Source organism: Tachysurus fulvidraco, chromosome 1 (assembly GCF_022655615.1).
Source record: "Tachysurus fulvidraco isolate hzauxx_2018 chromosome 1, HZAU_PFXX_2.0, whole genome shotgun sequence".
Classification (NCBI taxonomy): domain Eukaryota; kingdom Metazoa; phylum Chordata; class Actinopteri; order Siluriformes; family Bagridae; genus Tachysurus; species Tachysurus fulvidraco.
This window is the reverse complement of record NC_062518.1, coordinates 17,466,684-17,484,547: the sequence shown is the minus strand read 5'-3', so window position 1 is coordinate 17,484,547 and position 17,864 is coordinate 17,466,684. Positions and strand designations below refer to the sequence as shown.

Sequence of the window (17,864 nt, the reverse complement as noted above, 5' to 3'; positions counted from 1 at the left end):
AATTACAAAGCAAAAGGAGAGTAGACTAGATAACAGTTAGGTGTCTCCCCAGTGAGAACAGACATATTCATGCATGCATTTGTTTAGGAATGAGGGTTAAATACATTAATAAACAGTTTGAGATTATGTTTTTATTGTAACAGGTATTTCTCATCATTGTACCTCATATTTTTTCCATAGAAATATATTAAGTTTATTCATTATAATTAAGGTGTTTTGACTATATGAAACTTTTAAATAAAGCAAAATACTGGTATTTGATGGAATTTCCCTGTTATTGTGAACAGTATTAAAAGAAATTTAGTCCAAGAATTATCATTAGTGTCTAAATGATCCAAAATGAATTTAACTGTACATTTGCTTACATATATATATGTAAGTCATGACTAAATCAGGATACGCCCACTCCCACCACCCACTCCCACATACTACCGCCCACTCCCACATACTACCGCCCACTCCCAAATACTACCGCCCACTCCCAAATACTACCGCCCACTCCCACATACTACCGCCCACTCCCACATACTACCGCCAACTCCCATATACTACCACCCACTCCTGCATACTCCTGAACACTCACGCATACCCCCGCATACTTTCGCCCACTCCTGCATACTCCCGCCCACTCCAGGATACCCCCGCCCACTCGCGCATACTCCCACCCACTCCTGCGTACTCCCGCACACTCCTGCGTACTCCCGCCCACTCCCGCGTACTCACGCCCCCTCACACGTACTCCCGCGTACTCACGCCCACTCCCGCGTACTCGCCCACTCCCGCCCACTCCTGCTTACTCCCGCCCACTCCTGCGTACTCACGCCCACTCCCGCGTACTCGCCCACTCCCGCCCACTCCTGCTTACTCCCGCCCACTCCTGCGTACTCCCGCCCACTCCCCGTACTCACGCCCACTCCCGTGTACTCACCCCGTCTACTCCAGCGTACTCCTGCGTACTCCCGCCCACTCCTATGTACTCCCGCCAGTCAAATTAAATGAAATTAAAAAAAGAATCAATCTAAACTCCAAAATACCAAATAATCACCAAGATACACCATGGGTTGTGGTTTACGCAGTTAAAGGATTAAGTCCAAGGCAGATGATGCATTTGGTGAGCTTTATTAGAAGGTTTGCAGGTTTTGGGTCTCCTGCTCCTTGTCCCCAACTGGCTGGACAAACAGGTAAAAAACCTCAGGCACATTCAGATGCATTCTGGGCTGAAACAACTGAACCCCTTTTGTCCCCTAGGTGCACATGGCCTAACCCAATACAAAAGAAATACTAACCAATCCAATTAGAAAAATACCAAAAAAAAAAGAGTAAACATTCTAATTAACGTAAATTAACACAAAAGACCAAAAAACTTAACAAATAAACTAAATGTTAACATTACACAAACAAAAATAGACAAATAGCTTCTACATTACTTATTAATCTCTATGACAATGGGACAGGTGTGTCCCCATTACCATTACTGTGTGTGTGTGTGTGTGTGTGTGTGTGTGTGTGTGTGTGTGTGTATGTCAGTGATGTCCCACACAAAGTCCAGTGGCAGGTCTTTCATCTGTTCCTGATAAACACGGTCAAAGTGTTCATTCTGTGTCACTGTCAGAGAGTTCTTCCAGTCTCCTACTGTACCTGTACACACACACACACACACACACACACACACACACACACACACACACAAAGCACAGCATTAGATGTTGAAGATTCAGGACTGCAGATCATCTACAAAACACTACACAGGAGCTACAGGGATGAGAAAAATCCCCTAAATGATGTAAATCCATTTTCAGTCAATGTTTTGATTTAAAGGTATTAGTGAGAGTTTGTGTGTGTGTGTGTGTGTGTGTGTGTGTGTGTGTGTGTGTGTGTGTGTGTGTGTGTGTGTCTGTGTGTGTGAGCTGAGAAGTGAGTAATTGTGAGTAAACAGTGAAGTGAAGCTGAAGCTCAGATGATCCCTTTCTCACTCCTCCGTACCCTTGCGTAGGAAGCGTCCTTTCTTATGATCTACCATATCATCAGGTAAACTCTCATAGTTGGCTTTGGGATCTTTCTTCATGTAGTTGAAGCTGGATTTTTTCACCACGCTGTCGATGACATCATCTGACAGGTTCTTCCCCAAAAACGTACAAATCTGCACCACGACTCCTCTCAGGTCCTGAAACACCACAACACGCTTTTACACTCATTCAGACACCGAATACCAGCAACTCTAATGCTAAAGTAGCTGTAGGTCATGGTGTGTGTGTGTGTGTGTGTGTGTGTGTGTGTGTGTCTCACCCTTATCATCTCCTCATAGCTGAGGAACAGGATGTTGTACTTGTATTTGTTGGTGTACCAGCCTCTGATGTGATCAAACCAGCAGCCTCCGAGCACTACACACCAAACACACACAATAAACACACAGTACACACAAAACATACACAAAACACACAATTTTGTGTGTATGTGTGTGTGGGGTACAAAGAGAACTGACTCCGCCCACTAAAGAATTTCTCCATCAGCTCGTCGTGCGTCTCTAAACACTCTAAAAGCTTCATGTAGTGAGTGAAGTGGAAGTAGGACACCATGATGTCTTTGGGGTTCCTGGTCACGTAGATGATCTGGAATAAAATTAAACATCACTGTTAGCTAATGTTAACACCGGGGGATGGACACGTGTATCATGGTAGATAATAAAGGTGTGTGTGTGATTATGTGTGTGTCTTTGTGTGAGTGTGTGTGTGTCTGTGGGAGTGAGTGTGTCTGATTATGTGTGTGTGTCTTTGTGTGAGTGTGTGTGTGTGTCTGTGTGTGTGAGTGAGTGTCTATGTGTGTGTGTCTTTGTGTGAGTGTGTGTGTCTGTGTGAGTGTCTATGTGTGTGTGTCTGTGTGTGTGTGTGTGTGTCTTTGTGTGAGTGTGTGTCTGTGTGTGTGAGTGAGTGTCTATGTGTGTGTGTGTCTGTGTGTTTCTGTGTGAGTGTGTGTGTGTCCCACCTTTCCTTTGTCCTGTAGGCCATGGGGCACCATGTCCTCGTGGAGGTGAGAGCAGAAGAGCCGGGGGGAGCGACGAGTGCTATAATCCTCCCCATTCTGAGGAAACTCCAACCAGGGCATACGGTCGTATGAACTCTGCTCCACAGCCTCCGGAAACTCGTCCTCATACAGCAGCGTTATGATGCGCTGAGTCCAAACCGAACCTGAGACAGATTTATAGGAAGCTGGTTTGTGGGTGGAGCTACAAGTTAGCTCACATTGTGTATTCATAAATATCAGCTCTGATATACAACTTATTAAAGGATGAACACATGGGACTCAAACATGGGGTGGAAACAAGGGTTTGTTCTTCATTTATAATCCGTTAGTACTGTGCTGTGTAAATGGTCTCATGATATGTTCACAGATTCACCTTCAGTTCCCTGGTGAATGATTTACAGATACGCTACGAGACGCTAAGATAAGAGAAACCTTTATTCATCTCACAGTGGGAATGTTTTTAAGCTGCAATAGGCTGCCACTATTCTAGGGATTCTAGTCTGATAAACAAGGCCTGGAGATCATGTGGGGTTTTACAGTCAGGTTTAATAGGAAAATAAAAACTAAAACATATACTTATATTAAATTATCACACACAAACACACACACACACACTGTCAGGACATCTGCTTCGACATTCTTTACCGGACCATTAGGGGGCGTTCCGGCAGTGTGTTTTGTGTCACGTGTCTCGTCATACTCACCTGGTTGTAATGGGACTAATTATTATGTTTGTTGGTTTGTTTATTTATTTATTTTAAACTTATTACTACAGCTAAAAGTACAACATGTGTTAGATCACATTCCAACTAAATGACTAGGAAGTGTTACATAAAGCTGGTGAGTCTCTTCTTAATATTATTAACTCCTTGTTATCTTTAGGTCCCTAAATCCTTCAAGATGGCAGTTATTAAGCTCCTCATTAAGAAACCTAATTTAGATCCTAATGAACTATCAAATTACAGACATATCTCACATCTTCTGTTTATGTCTAAAATACTAGAAAATTATTTTAAAGACAGTGAAACACCTGGAGTTTATTAGACAGTAACTTGTCTTTAAACTCATATCACCATATTACAAACACAGCCTTCTTCACCTTAAAAATATCACCAAGCTGAGAAACATCCTGTCTGTATCCAGAGGTGGGAAGTAACGAAGTAAAAATACTTCGTTACTGTACTTAAGTACATTTTTCTGGTATCAGTACTTTACTCGACTATTTATTTTTCGGACAACTTTTGACTTTTACTCATTACATTTTTACACAAATCTGTACTTTTTATTTCTTACATTTTCAAAACAGACTTGTTACTTTTAGTATTATTTCTTCTCATTGAGTGCTGTTTCCAGCCTATCATCCTATCATTGTGCGGCTTTTTCCCCATGTGACTGGTGTACTGTATTATTTACTGGCTATCAGACATAGACTAAGGATAGCGGAGCTAACAATGAGCATCACGCCTACAAAAAGAATGGCTAATGTTAATTCAGAGGGAGTCACCGTTGTTAAAATAACTAACAACGAGGACATTCCTGAACACACATGGCGAGAGTACGCATGATTGGGCAGGAGTACGCATGAGTGGGCGGGAGTATGCAGGAGGGGGCGGGAGTACGTAGGAGTGGGCGGGAGTACGTGGGACTGGGTGGGAGTACGCGGGAGTGGGTGGGAGTATGCGGGAGTGGGCGGGCGTATTCGGGAGTGGGCGGAAGTATGCGGGGGTATGCGTGCGTGTTCAGGAGTATGCAGGAGTGGGCAGGGGTATGTGGGAGTGGGTGGTGGTATGTGGGAGTGGGTGGTGGTATGTGGGAGTGGGTGGTGGTATGTGGGAGTGGGCGGTAGTATGTGGGAGTGGGCGGTAGTATGTGGGAGTGGGCGGTAGTATGTGGGAGTGGGTGGTGGGAGTGGGCGTATCCTGATTTAGTCATGACTTATGAAGACTTACTGTAGTTAACCTGGGCATCATCTAGCATACATCATTAAAAATGAGAATCATATGACTAATTTTACCCAAAGGAGAACCACACTGCTTAATTTCTAAACTTCAATATAAGCATCTAGAAAAAACCCAATTAATTAGCAAGTGTTGATCTTGTGAGACGCATCAGAAAACAACCCTGGGTTTGTAATCTGAGAAGAGGGGTCCTAAGTGAGATATGGGGCTATTAACTATAATAAATTACAAAGCAAAAGGAGAGTAGACTAGATAACAGTTAGGTGTCTCCCCAGTGAGAACAGACATATTCATGCATGCATTTGTTTAGGAATGAGGGTTAAATACATTAATAAACAGTTTGAGATTATGTTTTTATTGTAACAGGTATTTCTCATCATTGTACCTCATATTTTTTCCATAGAAATATATTAAGTTTATTCATTATAATTAAGGTGTTTTGACTATATGAAACTTTTAAATAAAGCAAAATACTGGTATTTGATGGAATTTCCCTGTTTATGTGAACAGTATTAAAAGAAATTTAGTCCAAGAATTATCATTAGTGTCTAAATGATCCAAAATGAATTTAACTGTACATTTGCTTACATATATATATGTAAGTCATGACTAAATCAGGATACGCCCACTCCCACCACCCACTCCCACATACTACCGCCCACTCCCACATACTACCGCCCACTCCCACATACTACCGCCCACTCCCACATACTACCGCCCACTCCCACATACTACCACCCACTCCCACATACTACCGCCCACTCCCATATACTACCACCCACTCCTGCATACTCCTGAACACTCACGCATACCCCCGCATACTTCCGCCCACTCCTGCATACTCCCGCCCACTCCCGCATACTCCCACCCACTCCTGCGTACTCCCGCACACTCATGCGTACTCCCGCCCACTCCCGCGTACTCACGCCCACTCACACGTACTCCCGCGTACTCACGCCCACTCCCGCGTACTCGCCCACTCCCGCCCACTCCTGCGTACTCCCGCCCACTCCCCGTACTCACGCCCACTCCCGCGTACTCACCCCGTCTACTCCAGCGTACTCCTGCGTACTCCCGCCCACTCCTACGTACTCCCGCCAGTCAAATTAAATGAAATTAAAAAAAGAATCAATCTAAACTCCAAAATACCAAATAATCACCAAGATACACCATGGGTTGTGGTTTACGCAGTTAAAGGATTAAGTCCAAGGCAGATGATGCATTTGGTGAGCTTTATTAGAAGGTTTGCAGGTTTTGGGTCTCCTGCTCCTTGTCCCCAACTGGCTGGACAAACAGGTAAAAAACCTCAGGCACATTCAGATGCATTCTGGGCTGAAACAACTGAACCCCTTTTGTCCCCTAGGTGCACATGGCCTAACCCAATACAAAAGAAATACTAACCAATCCAATTAGAAAAATACCAAAAAAAAAAGAGTAAACATTCTAATTAACGTAAATTAACACAAAAGACCAAAAAACTTAACAAATAAACTAAGTGTTAACATTACACAAACAAAAATAGACAAATAGCTTCTACATTACTTATTAATCTCTATGACAATGGGACAGGTGTGTCCCCATTACCATTACTGTGTGTGTGTGTGTGTGTGTGTGTGTGTGTGTGTGTGTGTATGTCAGTGATGTCCCACACAAAGTCCAGTGGCAGGTCTTTCATCTGTTCCTGATAAACACGGTCAAAGTGTTCATTCTGTGTCACTGTCAGAGAGTTCTTCCAGTCTCCTACTGTACCTGTACACACACACACACACACACACACACACACACACACATGCACACACACACACACACACAGCACAGCATTAGATGTTGAAGCAGCAGGTTCAGGACTGCAGATCATCTACAAAACACTACACAGGAGCTACAGGGATGAGAAAAATCCCCTAAATGATGTAAATCCATTTTCAGTCAATGTTTTGATTTAAAAGTATTAGTGAGAGTTTGTGTGTGTGTGTGTGTGTGTGTGTGTGTGTGTGTGTGTGTGTGTGTGTGTGTGTGTGAGAGCTGAGAAGTGAGTAATTGTGAGTAAACAGTGAACTGAAGCTGAAGCTCAGATGATCCCTTTCTCACTCCTCCGTACCCTTGCGTAGGAAGCGTCCTTTCTTACGATCTACCATATCATCAGGTAAATTCTCATAGTTGGCTTTGGGGTCTTTCTTCATGTAGTTGAAGCTGGATTTTTTCACCACGCTGTCGATGACATCATCTGACAGGTTCTTCCCCAAAAACGTACAAATCTGCACCACGACTCCTCTCAGGTCCTGAAACACCACAACACGCTTTTACACTCATTCAGACACCGAATACCAGCAACTCTAATGCTAAAGTAGCTGTAGGTCATGGTGTGTGTGTGTGTGTGTGTGTGTGTGTGTGTGTGTGTATGTGTGTATGTGTGTGTGTGTGTGTGTGTGTGTGTGTGTGTCTCACCCTTATCATCTCCTCATAGCTGAGGAACAGGATGTTGTACTTGTATTTGTTGGTGTACCAGCCTCTGATGTGATCAAACCAGCAGCCTCCGAGCACTACACACCAAACACACACAATAAACACACAGTACACACAAAACATACACAAAACACACAATTTTGTGTGTATGTGTGTGTGGGGTACAAAGAGAACTGACTCCGCCCACTAAAGAATTTCTCCATCAGCTCGTCGTGCGTCTCTAAACACTCTAAAAGCTTCATGTAGTGAGTGAAGTGGAAGTAGGACACCATGATGTCTTTGGGGTTCCTGGTCACATAGATGATCTGGAATAAAATTAAACATCACTGTTAGCTAATGTTAACACCGGGGGATGGACACGTGTATCATGGTAGATAATAAAGGTGTGTGTGTGATTATGTGTGTGTCTTTGTGTGAGTGTCTGCGTGGGTGTGTGTGATTGTGTGTGTGTCTGTGTGTGTCCATGTGTGTGTGTGTCTTTGTGTGAGTGTCTGTGTGAGTGAGTGTGTCTGATTATGTGTGTGTGTCTTTGTGTGAGTGTGTGTGTGTGTGTCTGTGTGTGTGAGTGAGTGTCTATGTGTGTGTGTCTTTGTGTGTGTGTGTGTCTGTGTGTGTGTCTTTGTGTGAGTGTGTGTCTGTGTGTGTGAGTGAGTGTCTATGTGTGTGTGTGTCTGTGTGTTTCTGTGTGAGTGTGTGTGTGTCCCACCTTTCCTTTGTCCTGTAGGCCATGGGGCACCATGTCCTCATGGAGGTGAGAGCAGAAGAGCCGGGGGGAGCGACGAGTGCTATAATCCTCCCCATTCTGAGGAAACTCCAACCAGGGCATACGGTCGTATGAACTCTGCTCCACAGCCTCCGGAAACTCGTCCTCATACAGCAGCGTTATGATGCGCTGAGTCCAAACCGAACCTGAGACAGATTTATAGGAAGCTGGTTTGTGGGTGGAGCTACAAGTTAGCTCACATTGTGTATTCATAAATATCAGCTCTGATATACAACTTATTAAAGGATGAACACATGGGACTCAAACATAGGGTGGAAAGCTTTGGGAAAACATGAGCACAGGGTTTGTTCTTCATTTATAATCCGTTAGTACTGTGCTGTGTCAATGGTCTCAAGATATGTTCACAGATTCACCTTCAGTTCCCTGGTGAATGATTTACAGATACGCTACGAGACGCTAAGATAAGAGAAACCTTTATTCATCTCACAGTGGGAATGTTTTTAAGCTGCAATAGGCTGCCACTATTCTAGGGATTCTAGTCTGATAAACAAGGCCTGGAGATCATGTGGGGTTTTACAGTCAGGTTTAATAGGAAAATAAAAACTAAAACATATACTTATATTAAATTATCACACACAAACACACACACACACACTGTCAGGACATCTGCTTCGACATTCTTTACCGGACCATTAGGGGGCGTTCCGGCAGTGTGTTTTGTGTCACGTGTCTCGTCATACTCACCTGGTTGTAATGGGACTAATTATTATGTTTGTTGGTTTGTTTATTTATTTATTTTAAACTTATTACTACAGCTAAAAGTACAACATGTGTTAGATCACATTCCAACTAAATGACTAGGAAGTGTTACATAAAGCTGGTGAGTCTCTTCTTAATATTATTAACTCCTTGTTATCTTTAGGTCCCTAAATCCTTCAAGATGGCAGTTATTAAGCCCCTCATTAAGAAACCTAATTTAGATCCTAATGAACTATCAAATTACAGACATATCTCACATCTTCTGTTTATGTCTAAAATACTAGAAAATTATTTTAAAGACAGTGAAACACCTGGAGTTTATTAGACAGTAACTTGTCTTTAAACTCATATCACCATATTACAAACACAGCCTTCTTCACCTTAAAAATATCACCAAGCTGAGAAACATCCTGTCTGTATCCAGAGGTGGGAAGTAACGAAGTAAAAATACTTCGTTACTGTACTTAAGTACATTTTTCTGGTATCAGTACTTTACTCGACTATTTATTTTTCGGACAACTTTTGACTTTTACTCATTACATTTTTACACAAATCTGTACTTTTTATTTCTTACATTTTCAAAACAGACTTGTTACTTTTAGTATTATTTCTTCTCATTGAGCGCTGTTTCCAGCCTATCATCCTATCATTGTGCGGCTTTTTCCCCATGTGACTGGTATTATTTACTGGCTATCAGACATAGACTAAGGATAGCGGAGCTAACAATGAGCATCACGCCTACAAAAAGAATGGCTAATGTTAATTCAGAGGGAGTCACCGTTGTTAAAATAACTAACAACGAGGACATTCCTGAACACACATGGCCATATATGAGGGAGATGTTTGTAATAATCGGCGTCAAAAAGGATTCCTGGCGAATGCGTTGTGAATTGTGTCACCCAGGGGCGGTTCTAGCCAGTGGTGTCTAGTTTTTTGTAGTGAGTATACTGTGACCCCCCCCCCCCCGGCCTCATACGCACCCATCCTAGAGCGACACCCCATAGGCACCACCACACACAAATATGCATCTACATGTAATTGAGAGCATTATTAAATACTGCTTATGTGTTATCAACATTCACATTTATTATAAGCAACAAAAGACAGTCAGCTGATAAAACGTGCGCTCCAGGTCCCTTTCACAGTAGGAAAAAATATAGACTATGAAAGTCAATGGGTGCTGCCAACTGTCTGATTACCAACATTTTTCAAAATATCATATTTTGTATTAAACAGACGAAAAAACTCATACAGTTTTGGAACAAATTGAGAGTGAGGAAAAAACACAATTTTCATTTTTGGGTGAACTTTATACCTTTAAGAGCTACATTTAGCCTTAAATGTTATATGAATATGGGACCTGGAGCACAGGTTTTATCAGCTGTCAATTTTCAATGTACATTTAAGAGTGAACAATAAACATGTGTCCAGTACCACCAACACTCTTTCATTGCAGAATATTATGAACTGGTAGTTTACAAAGCTTTCCAAATATATTTGTACTCGGGCTGTGGGTGAAGTGTCACCAGAAGCTGCTGTAGCTTTAGGCGCAGGCTTCCGAAAACACTCAGAGTGTAGTTTGAGTCTGCTTTTGTTTCAGATCTTCTTTTACGTTAGTTAGTTCATTTCACATTTGCGCCACAAAACAACTGATTTTCCTTCTCGGTAGGTGACGTCAGATCAGGTCACAGGCCACGGAAGCCCCGATGGTCCAAAAATGTTAGTGATTCGCAATCGCAACCACAGTCTGTGTTCGCAACACAGACAGGGTGAATTTATGAATGAAAGTTCTGTCACAAAACGATATTGTTACGTATCCTCACGCTTTCCTAGTGGGTATACGGCGTATACCTGCGTATCACGTAGACTACACCACTGGTTCTAGCCCTTTTTAAGGGTATCTTCAGCCCCCTGTCTGTAATCTCAGCCACCCTAAAATTATAAGGATCATTTTTACTTTCATAAATAAACAATAAAAATGACGTTAAAATGCAGGACATGTCGTCGATGGGAAAGAAATTTATTTATCAGTTTGATCCAAGAGCGATTTTTTTACTTTGCTTTTACTCCATACTTTTACACGCGTGTGTTGTAGTGTTTCAAAAGTGCGTCTTCAGCTGTCTGTTTTATTTGAACGGAAAAGCACAGGTACGCGCAGCGTGCACGCGCAGTCAGAGCTGGAGGCGTTTATCTATAACGTTAATCGGCGGAAAGACGCAAAGACGGCAACCAAAAGCAGTGAAATGTCACTATTCTTATTACCAGAGTTGTCATATAATATATAATATAGAACTCTTCTTGTTTTAAATTCTCACTGAGGGCTAAAACCCCATAAAGACGAAACCCTAGAACCGCCCCTGGTGTTAACCCAAAAAACACGAAGTGCTTAATTTAATTAACATCAGTTTTGTCATTTGTAAAACATCACAATAATTTTGAGTTGTTTTCAAGGACAGAGCTGGAATCTCCCTACAGTTTGGGATATGGCCTTGGTGATACACTTGGTATACATTATATTTCCAAAAGTATTGGGTCACCTGACCTTTCCTGCTATATGTGGTTGTTTTCTGATCTCATCCCTACTGAACACCTTTGGGATGAATGTGAACGCTGACTCCACCCTACCTCACCTACATCAGTGCCTGACTTTCGTAACACTCTTGTGGCTGATGAACACAAATATCCATCAGCACACTCCAAAATTATACACACACACACACACACACACACACACACACACACACACACACACACACACACACACACATATGCTACAATCCTTCACGCTCTCTGAGATCACAAAACTCAGGACTTCTGCTAGTTCCCAGAATATCTAAGTCTACTAAAGGTGGTAGAGTGTTTTCTTATCTATCTCCCAAACTTTGGAATAGTCTTCCTGATAGTGCTCGGGGCTCAGACACACTTTCCCAGTTTAAATGTGGATTAAAAACTCATCTCTTTAGTCAGGTGTACACAAAATACATCCCATAATACTGTGTACTATTACATCTGACAAAATGTACATTATCATCTAGTGCTTGTTAATATTATAAACAGCAGCTACATTAATTCCTCTCCACTGCTTCTCTCTTTCTACCATCACGAGGCATCCAGTAATTGTACCAGCTCAGATCGTCTTCTGTGTCATGAACATTTTGGACCTCCACTGAGATGAGGGCGACTCTGTGAGGATCCTGAGGCATCTAGAGATCTACCAGCTCCAGTTAGACCAGTTATACTAAAGAGGAGACGTGAACTCCATGTGGAATTTTGAGAGAGAGATTTATTGACTCATTTAAATTGAAGGTGAACCAGCCTACTCTTCAGTGTGCTTTAACTCTCTTCATCTGAATATATTGTCTTCTGGTGAAGAAGGTTCCTGACTTTTGTGTACTATCTGCTTAACTCACTTTGTTCTAGAATAGTGTGATGTGAATTTTGTGTGTAGGTCTAGACCAGGGGAGTCAAACTCTAATTCACAGTGAGCCAAAATATAAAACTGAGATAAAGTCACAGGCCAAAATATAAAAGCGAGATAAAGTCACAGGCCAAAATATAAAACTGAGATAAAGTCACGGGCCAAAATATAAAACTGAGATAAAATCACAGGCCAAAATATAAAACTGAGATAAAGTCAGAGCCAAAATAAAAAACTGAGATAAAGTCACAGCCAAACTGAATATTTATTGTAAAATTAACTACAACTGATTTGTAATGTTCAACCTTTTTCATATGGAAACAAACTTTAGTTTTACTTAAACACAGGATTTAGAACAACCAGAGCTCGTTATTACAAACACATAAGAAATTAAATTAGAAACTACATTTGTAAAGTTCGTCGTGACAAACTTTGATGTTGGCTTTGACGGTGCAAGTATTCGCAAAGGCTGGTGCATTTTGGAGGCGAGTGGACAGAAAGATTGTGAAAGCTACTGGACCGCTAGGGTGCCAATACTTTTGGAGGTGAGCAGACATGAGCATGTGACGTGACCAGAATACCCGTGGGGCAGTTCCCCTCATTGTGCTGAATGTTTTGATATGTCACATGTCCATGTTGTGCAAATTTTTGATTTCGCTTGTTTTGGGGGCGGGGCTACACGTGACGTGACGTGACGTGACCAGAATACCCGTGGGACAGTTCCCCTCATTGTGCTGAGTGTTTTGATATGTAACATGTCCATGTTGTGCAAATTGTTGATTTCACTTGTTTTGGGGGTGGGGCTACACGTGACGTCAACTGACGTGACCATAATACCCGTGGGGCAGTTCCCCTCAATGTGCTGAGTGCTTTGATATGTCACATGTCCATGTTGTGCAAATGTTTGATTTTGCTTGTTTTGGGGGCGGGGCTACACGTGACGTCACGTGACGTGACCAGAATACCCGTGGGGCAGTTCCCCTCAATGTGCTGAGTGTTTTGATATGTCACATGTCCATGTTGTGCAAATTTTTAATTTAGCTTGTTTTGGGGGCGGGGTGACACATGACCTCACGTGGCATCACGTGACGTGACCAGAATACCCGTGGGGCAGTTCCCCTCAATGTGCTGAGTGTTTTGATATGTCACATGTCCATGTTGTGCAAATTTTTGATTTCGCTTGTTTTGGGGGCAGGGCTACACGTGAAGTCACGTGACGTGACGTGACATGACCAGAATACCCGTGGGGCAGTTCCCCTCATTGTGCTGAGTGTTTTGATATGTCACATGTCCATGTTGTGCAAATTTTTAATTTTGCTTATTTTTGGGGCGGGGCTACATGCGACATCACGTGACGTGACCAGAATACCCGTGGGGCAGTTCCCCTCAATGTGCTGAGTGTTTTGATATGTCACATGTCCATGTTGTGCAAATTTTTAATTTAGCTTGTTTTGGGGGCGGGGTGACACATGACCTCACGTGGCATCACGTGATGTGACCAGAATACCCGTGGGGCAGTTCCCCTCAATGTGCTGAGTGTTTTGATATGTCACATGTCCATGTTGTGCAAATTTTTGATTTCGCTTGTTTTGGGGGCGGGGCTACACGTGAAGTCACGTGACGTGACGTGACATGACCAGAATACCCGTGGGGCAGTTCCCCTCATTGTGCTGAGTGTTTTGATATGTCACATGTCCATGTTGTGCAAATTTTTAATTTTGCTTATTTTTGGGGCGGGGCTACATGTGACATCACGTGACGTGACGTGACCATAATACCCGTGGGGCAGTTCCCCTCATTGTGCTGAGTGTTTTGATATGTCACATGTCCATGTTGTGCAACTTTTTGATTTCGCTTGTTTTAGGGGCGGGGCTACACGTGACCTCACGTGACGTCACGTGACCAGAATAACCGTGGGGCAGTTCCCCTCATTGTGCTGAGTGTTTTGATATGTCACATGTCCATGTTGTGCAACTTTTTAATTTTGCTTGTTTTCGGGGTGGGGCTACATGTGACATCACGTGATGTCACGTGACGTGACCAGAATACCCGTGGGGTAGTTCCCCTCAATGTGCTGAGTGTTTTGATATGTCACATGTCCATGTTGTGCAAATTTTTAATTTCGCTTGTTTTGGGGGCGGGGCTACACGTGACGTCACGTGGTGTCGAGTGACGTCACCAGAATATCCGGTGGGGTGCCAATACTTTTGGCAAAAAGTGGCTACTGAGGGTTTGGACATTTCATGTCAATACTGCAGTCATTAATGGATTCTACTTATTATTATACTGCGTGGATCACAGAGAGAGAAGCCGTGCCTGAGCTCTGCGCACGCTGTGTGTGTGAGAGCTTAGAGGAATTTTCGGAATTCCCCATTCAAGTCTATGGGATGTTCGATCGTCGACTACCGGAGAACCGAAAATTCCGTCGGAAGTCCGAAATAAAAACTTCGTTCGGAGTAAGGTTCTAAAGAACCTGTCCGAGTTCGGTGTAAATCTCTCGAAAACTTGCCGAGTTACAAACCTCAAAAGTTTATAATGGAAGTCTATGGGGAAAAAGGCGACTTTGAGCTTCCGTACCGGGAATGCCGGAATTCCGATCTCTTAGAAAAATAGAAGCAACAAACTTCAGACCAGGGTCTACGACATATCCGAATTTGGTGCATGTGGCTCGAACGCCCTGGGCCGCATTTTTTTAAATAAATTTTTGTCTAATAATAATAATAATAATAATAAGCTTATAACGGAAATCAGAATGTTGGCTTCTACAAAGCCAACATAATAATAATAATAATAATAATAATAATAAGCTTATAACGGAAATCAGAATGTTGGCTTCTACAAAGCCAACATAATAATAATAACTAGATTTGTAAAGTTCGTCGCGACAAACTTTGATGTTGGCTTTGACGGTGCAAGTATTCGCAAAGGCCGGTGCATTTTGGAGGCGAGTGGACAGAAAGATTGTGAAAGCTACTGGACCGCTAGGGTGCCAATACTTTTGGAGGTGATCGGCCATGAGCATGTGACGTGATCCGAATACCCGTGGGGCAGTTCCCTTCATTGTGCTGAGTGTTTTGATATGTCACATGTCCATGTTGTGCAAATTTTTGATTTCTCTGGTTTTGGGGGCGGGGCTACACGTGACGTCACGTGACGTGACCAGAATACCCGTGGGGCAGTTCCCCTCATTGTGCTGAGTGTTTTGATATGTAACATGTCCATGTTGTGCAAATTTTAGATTTCACTTGTTTTGGGGGCGGGGCTACACGTGACGTCACGTGACGTGACCAGAATACCCGTGGGGCAGTTCCCCTCATTGTGCTGAGTGTTTTGATATGTCACATGTCCATGTTGTGCAAATTTTTGATTTCGCTTCTTTTGGGGGCAGGGCTACACGTGACCTCACGTGACATCACGTGACTTGACCAGAATACCCGTGGGGCAGTTCCCCTCATTGTGCTGAGTGTTTTGATATGTCACATGTCCATGTTGTGCAAATTTTTAATTTTGCTTATTTTTGGGGCGGGGCTACATGTGACATCACGTGACGTCACGTGACGTGACCATAATACCCGTGGGGCAGTTCCCCTCATTGTGCTGAGTGTTTTGATATGTCACATGTCCATGTTGTGCAAATTTTTGATTTCGCTTGGTTTGGGGGTGGGGCTACACGTGACGTCACGTGGTGTCGAGTGACGTCACCAGAATATCCGGTGGGGTGCCAATACTTTTGGCAAAAAGTGGCTACTGAGGGTTTGGACATTTCATGTCAATACTGCAGTCACTAATGGATTCTACTTATTATTATACTGCATGGATCACAGAGAGAGAAGCCGTGCCTGAGCTCTTCGCACGCTGTGTGTGTGAGAGCTTAGAGGAATTTTCGGAATTCCCCATTCAAGTCTATGGAATGTTCGATCGTCGACTACCGGAGAACCGAAAATTCCGTCGGAAGTCCAAAATAAAAACTTCGGTAAGTAAGGTTCTAAAGAACCTGTCCGAGTTCGGTGTAAATTGCTCGAAAACTTGCCGAGTTACAAACCTCAAAATTTTATAATGGAAGTCTATGGGGGAAAAGGCCACTTTGAGCTTCCGTACCGGGAATGCCGGAATTCCGATCTCTTAGAAAAATAGAAGCAACAAACTTCAGACCAGGGTCTACAACATATCCGAATTTGGTGCATGTGGCTCGAACGCCCTGGGCCGCATTTTTTTAAATAATTTTTTGTCTAATAATAATAATAATAATAATAATAATAATAATAATAATAATAATAATAATAAGCTTATAACGGAAATCAGAATGTTGGCTTCTACAAAGCCAACATAATAAAAGACACATCAGTGATGTTCATGTCACAAACTTTGACCATACACTTTTTGACAAACTCTCCCACATTAAAGGGCAGATTTTGCTGTTTCTGCTGCCACAATAAAGCTTTACAGCAGCTTCACTTTTTATTTAGCTTTATAAGTAGTATTACGGAGCATGCGGCTAGTCAGCTGTAATGCACATCTGATATGATCTGGTGGGACAAATATAATTACACCTGAGTTTGACACCCCGGTCTAGAGGTCCGGACAGCTGAGTCACTGGTTATTTTCAAACAATGGTTGAAGACCTACTTATTAAGGAAACACTTCAACTAGCACTCCTTTCCCTATCTTTTGTATTTATTAAAAAAAAAATAACATTAAATTAACATTTAAACTTTTTCATTGTAACTTTGAACAAATGTTTTAAACTCATGGTATCTTAAGTATGTAACCTAGTGAGCAGCATTAATGTATCTAATGATGGAGATTTAAGCTCTTATGTACGTCGCTCTGGATAAGAGGGTCTGTCACATGCTGTAAATGGGGAGAGAGAGAAAGAGTGTGTGTGTGTGTGTGAGTGAGAGAGAGAGAGAGAGAGAGAGAGAGAGAGAGAGAGAGAGAGAGAGAGAGAGAGAGAGTGTGTGTGTGTGTGTGTGTTTGAGAGAGAGAGAGAGAGAGAGTGAGAGTGAGAGTGAGAGTGAGAGTGAGAGTGAGAGTGAGAGTGAGTGAGTGAGTGTGTGTGTGTCTCACCAGATTTAGGAAATGTAATGACATAAACATCATCGTCTCTGATCTGGAACGTCTTCGCACTGTCTTTGTACTGTGTAAAACTGTCCTTGTTAAACTGAGGAAAGACGAATCCTCTGTAGGACAGGAGCTTGTCTCCGATCTTCTGGAACTCCTGCTCAGCCATGGTGTGGTGCGTTCAACTCACTCTCACACACTCACACACACACGTCTTATACAAGCACACCAGGTTCGAGTTCAGAGGGTAAGAGTCCTGAGTGGGCGTGGAAAGTGGGTGGAGTCACTGTCAATCATTTTGAGAGGATTTCTTTAAGCCATAAGTGTGACACAACCAGCTGTTCCTCCATCACTCAGTTCACCTTTTTACATGAAACTGTCACCACGGAGCTTCAGCTAAACTGGAGCTTTACAAAGGGTCAATAATTTATATACCAAATGTTAGAGGTGTTTGGAATCA

General features: G+C 42.7%; 2 protein-coding genes across 2 annotated transcripts; both read right to left on the bottom strand.

Annotated features, from left to right (window-relative positions):
* Positions 1–1,103: 1,103 nt before the first annotated feature.
* Positions 1,104–3,290, bottom strand: LOC113647062 (amine sulfotransferase-like). The gene is made up of 5 exons (XM_027153629.2): positions 2,983–3,290; positions 2,483–2,609; positions 2,287–2,381; positions 1,984–2,164; positions 1,104–1,638 (listed from the first exon to the last, which is right to left on the bottom strand). Exons 1-5 carry the CDS (start codon positions 3,250–3,252, stop codon positions 1,472–1,474), a joined length of 840 nt encoding a protein of 279 aa, XP_027009430.2. The 5' UTR covers positions 3,253–3,290; the 3' UTR covers positions 1,104–1,471.
* Positions 3,291–6,197: 2,907 nt separating this feature from the next.
* Positions 6,198–17,785, bottom strand: LOC113647061 (amine sulfotransferase-like). The gene is made up of 6 exons (XM_027153628.2): positions 17,411–17,785; positions 8,149–8,351; positions 7,621–7,747; positions 7,425–7,519; positions 7,078–7,258; positions 6,198–6,728 (listed from the first exon to the last, which is right to left on the bottom strand). Exons 1-6 carry the CDS (start codon positions 17,571–17,573, stop codon positions 6,532–6,534), a joined length of 966 nt encoding a protein of 321 aa, XP_027009429.2. The 5' UTR covers positions 17,574–17,785; the 3' UTR covers positions 6,198–6,531.
* Positions 17,786–17,864: the final 79 nt, after the last annotated feature.

What these genes read in the sequence shown, in the direction of transcription:
- LOC113647061 (XM_027153628.2), bottom strand. Translation starts at nt 17,573, where the DNA reads ATGGCTGAGCAGGAGTTCCAGAAGATCGGAGACAAGCTCCTGTCCTAC. An exon ending in GAAATTCTTTAGTGGGCGGA is followed by an intron (nt 7,520 to 7,620) that starts GTCAGTTCTCTT and finishes TTTGGTGTGTAG; the next exon opens with TGCTCGGAGGCTGCTGGTTT. An exon ending in GCTATGAGGAGATGATAAGG is followed by an intron (nt 7,259 to 7,424) that starts GTGAGACACACA and finishes GTGGTGTTTCAG; the next exon opens with GACCTGAGAGGAGTCGTGGT.
- LOC113647062 (XM_027153629.2), bottom strand. Translation starts at nt 3,252, where the DNA reads ATGAATACACAATGTGAGCTAACTTGTAGCTCCACCCACAAACCAGCT. An exon ending in GCCTACAGGACAAAGGAAAG is followed by an intron (nt 2,610 to 2,982) that starts GTGGGACACACA and finishes ATTTTATTCCAG; the next exon opens with ATCATCTACGTGACCAGGAA. An exon ending in GCTATGAGGAGATGATAAGG is followed by an intron (nt 2,165 to 2,286) that starts GTGAGACACACA and finishes GTGGTGTTTCAG; the next exon opens with GACCTGAGAGGAGTCGTGGT.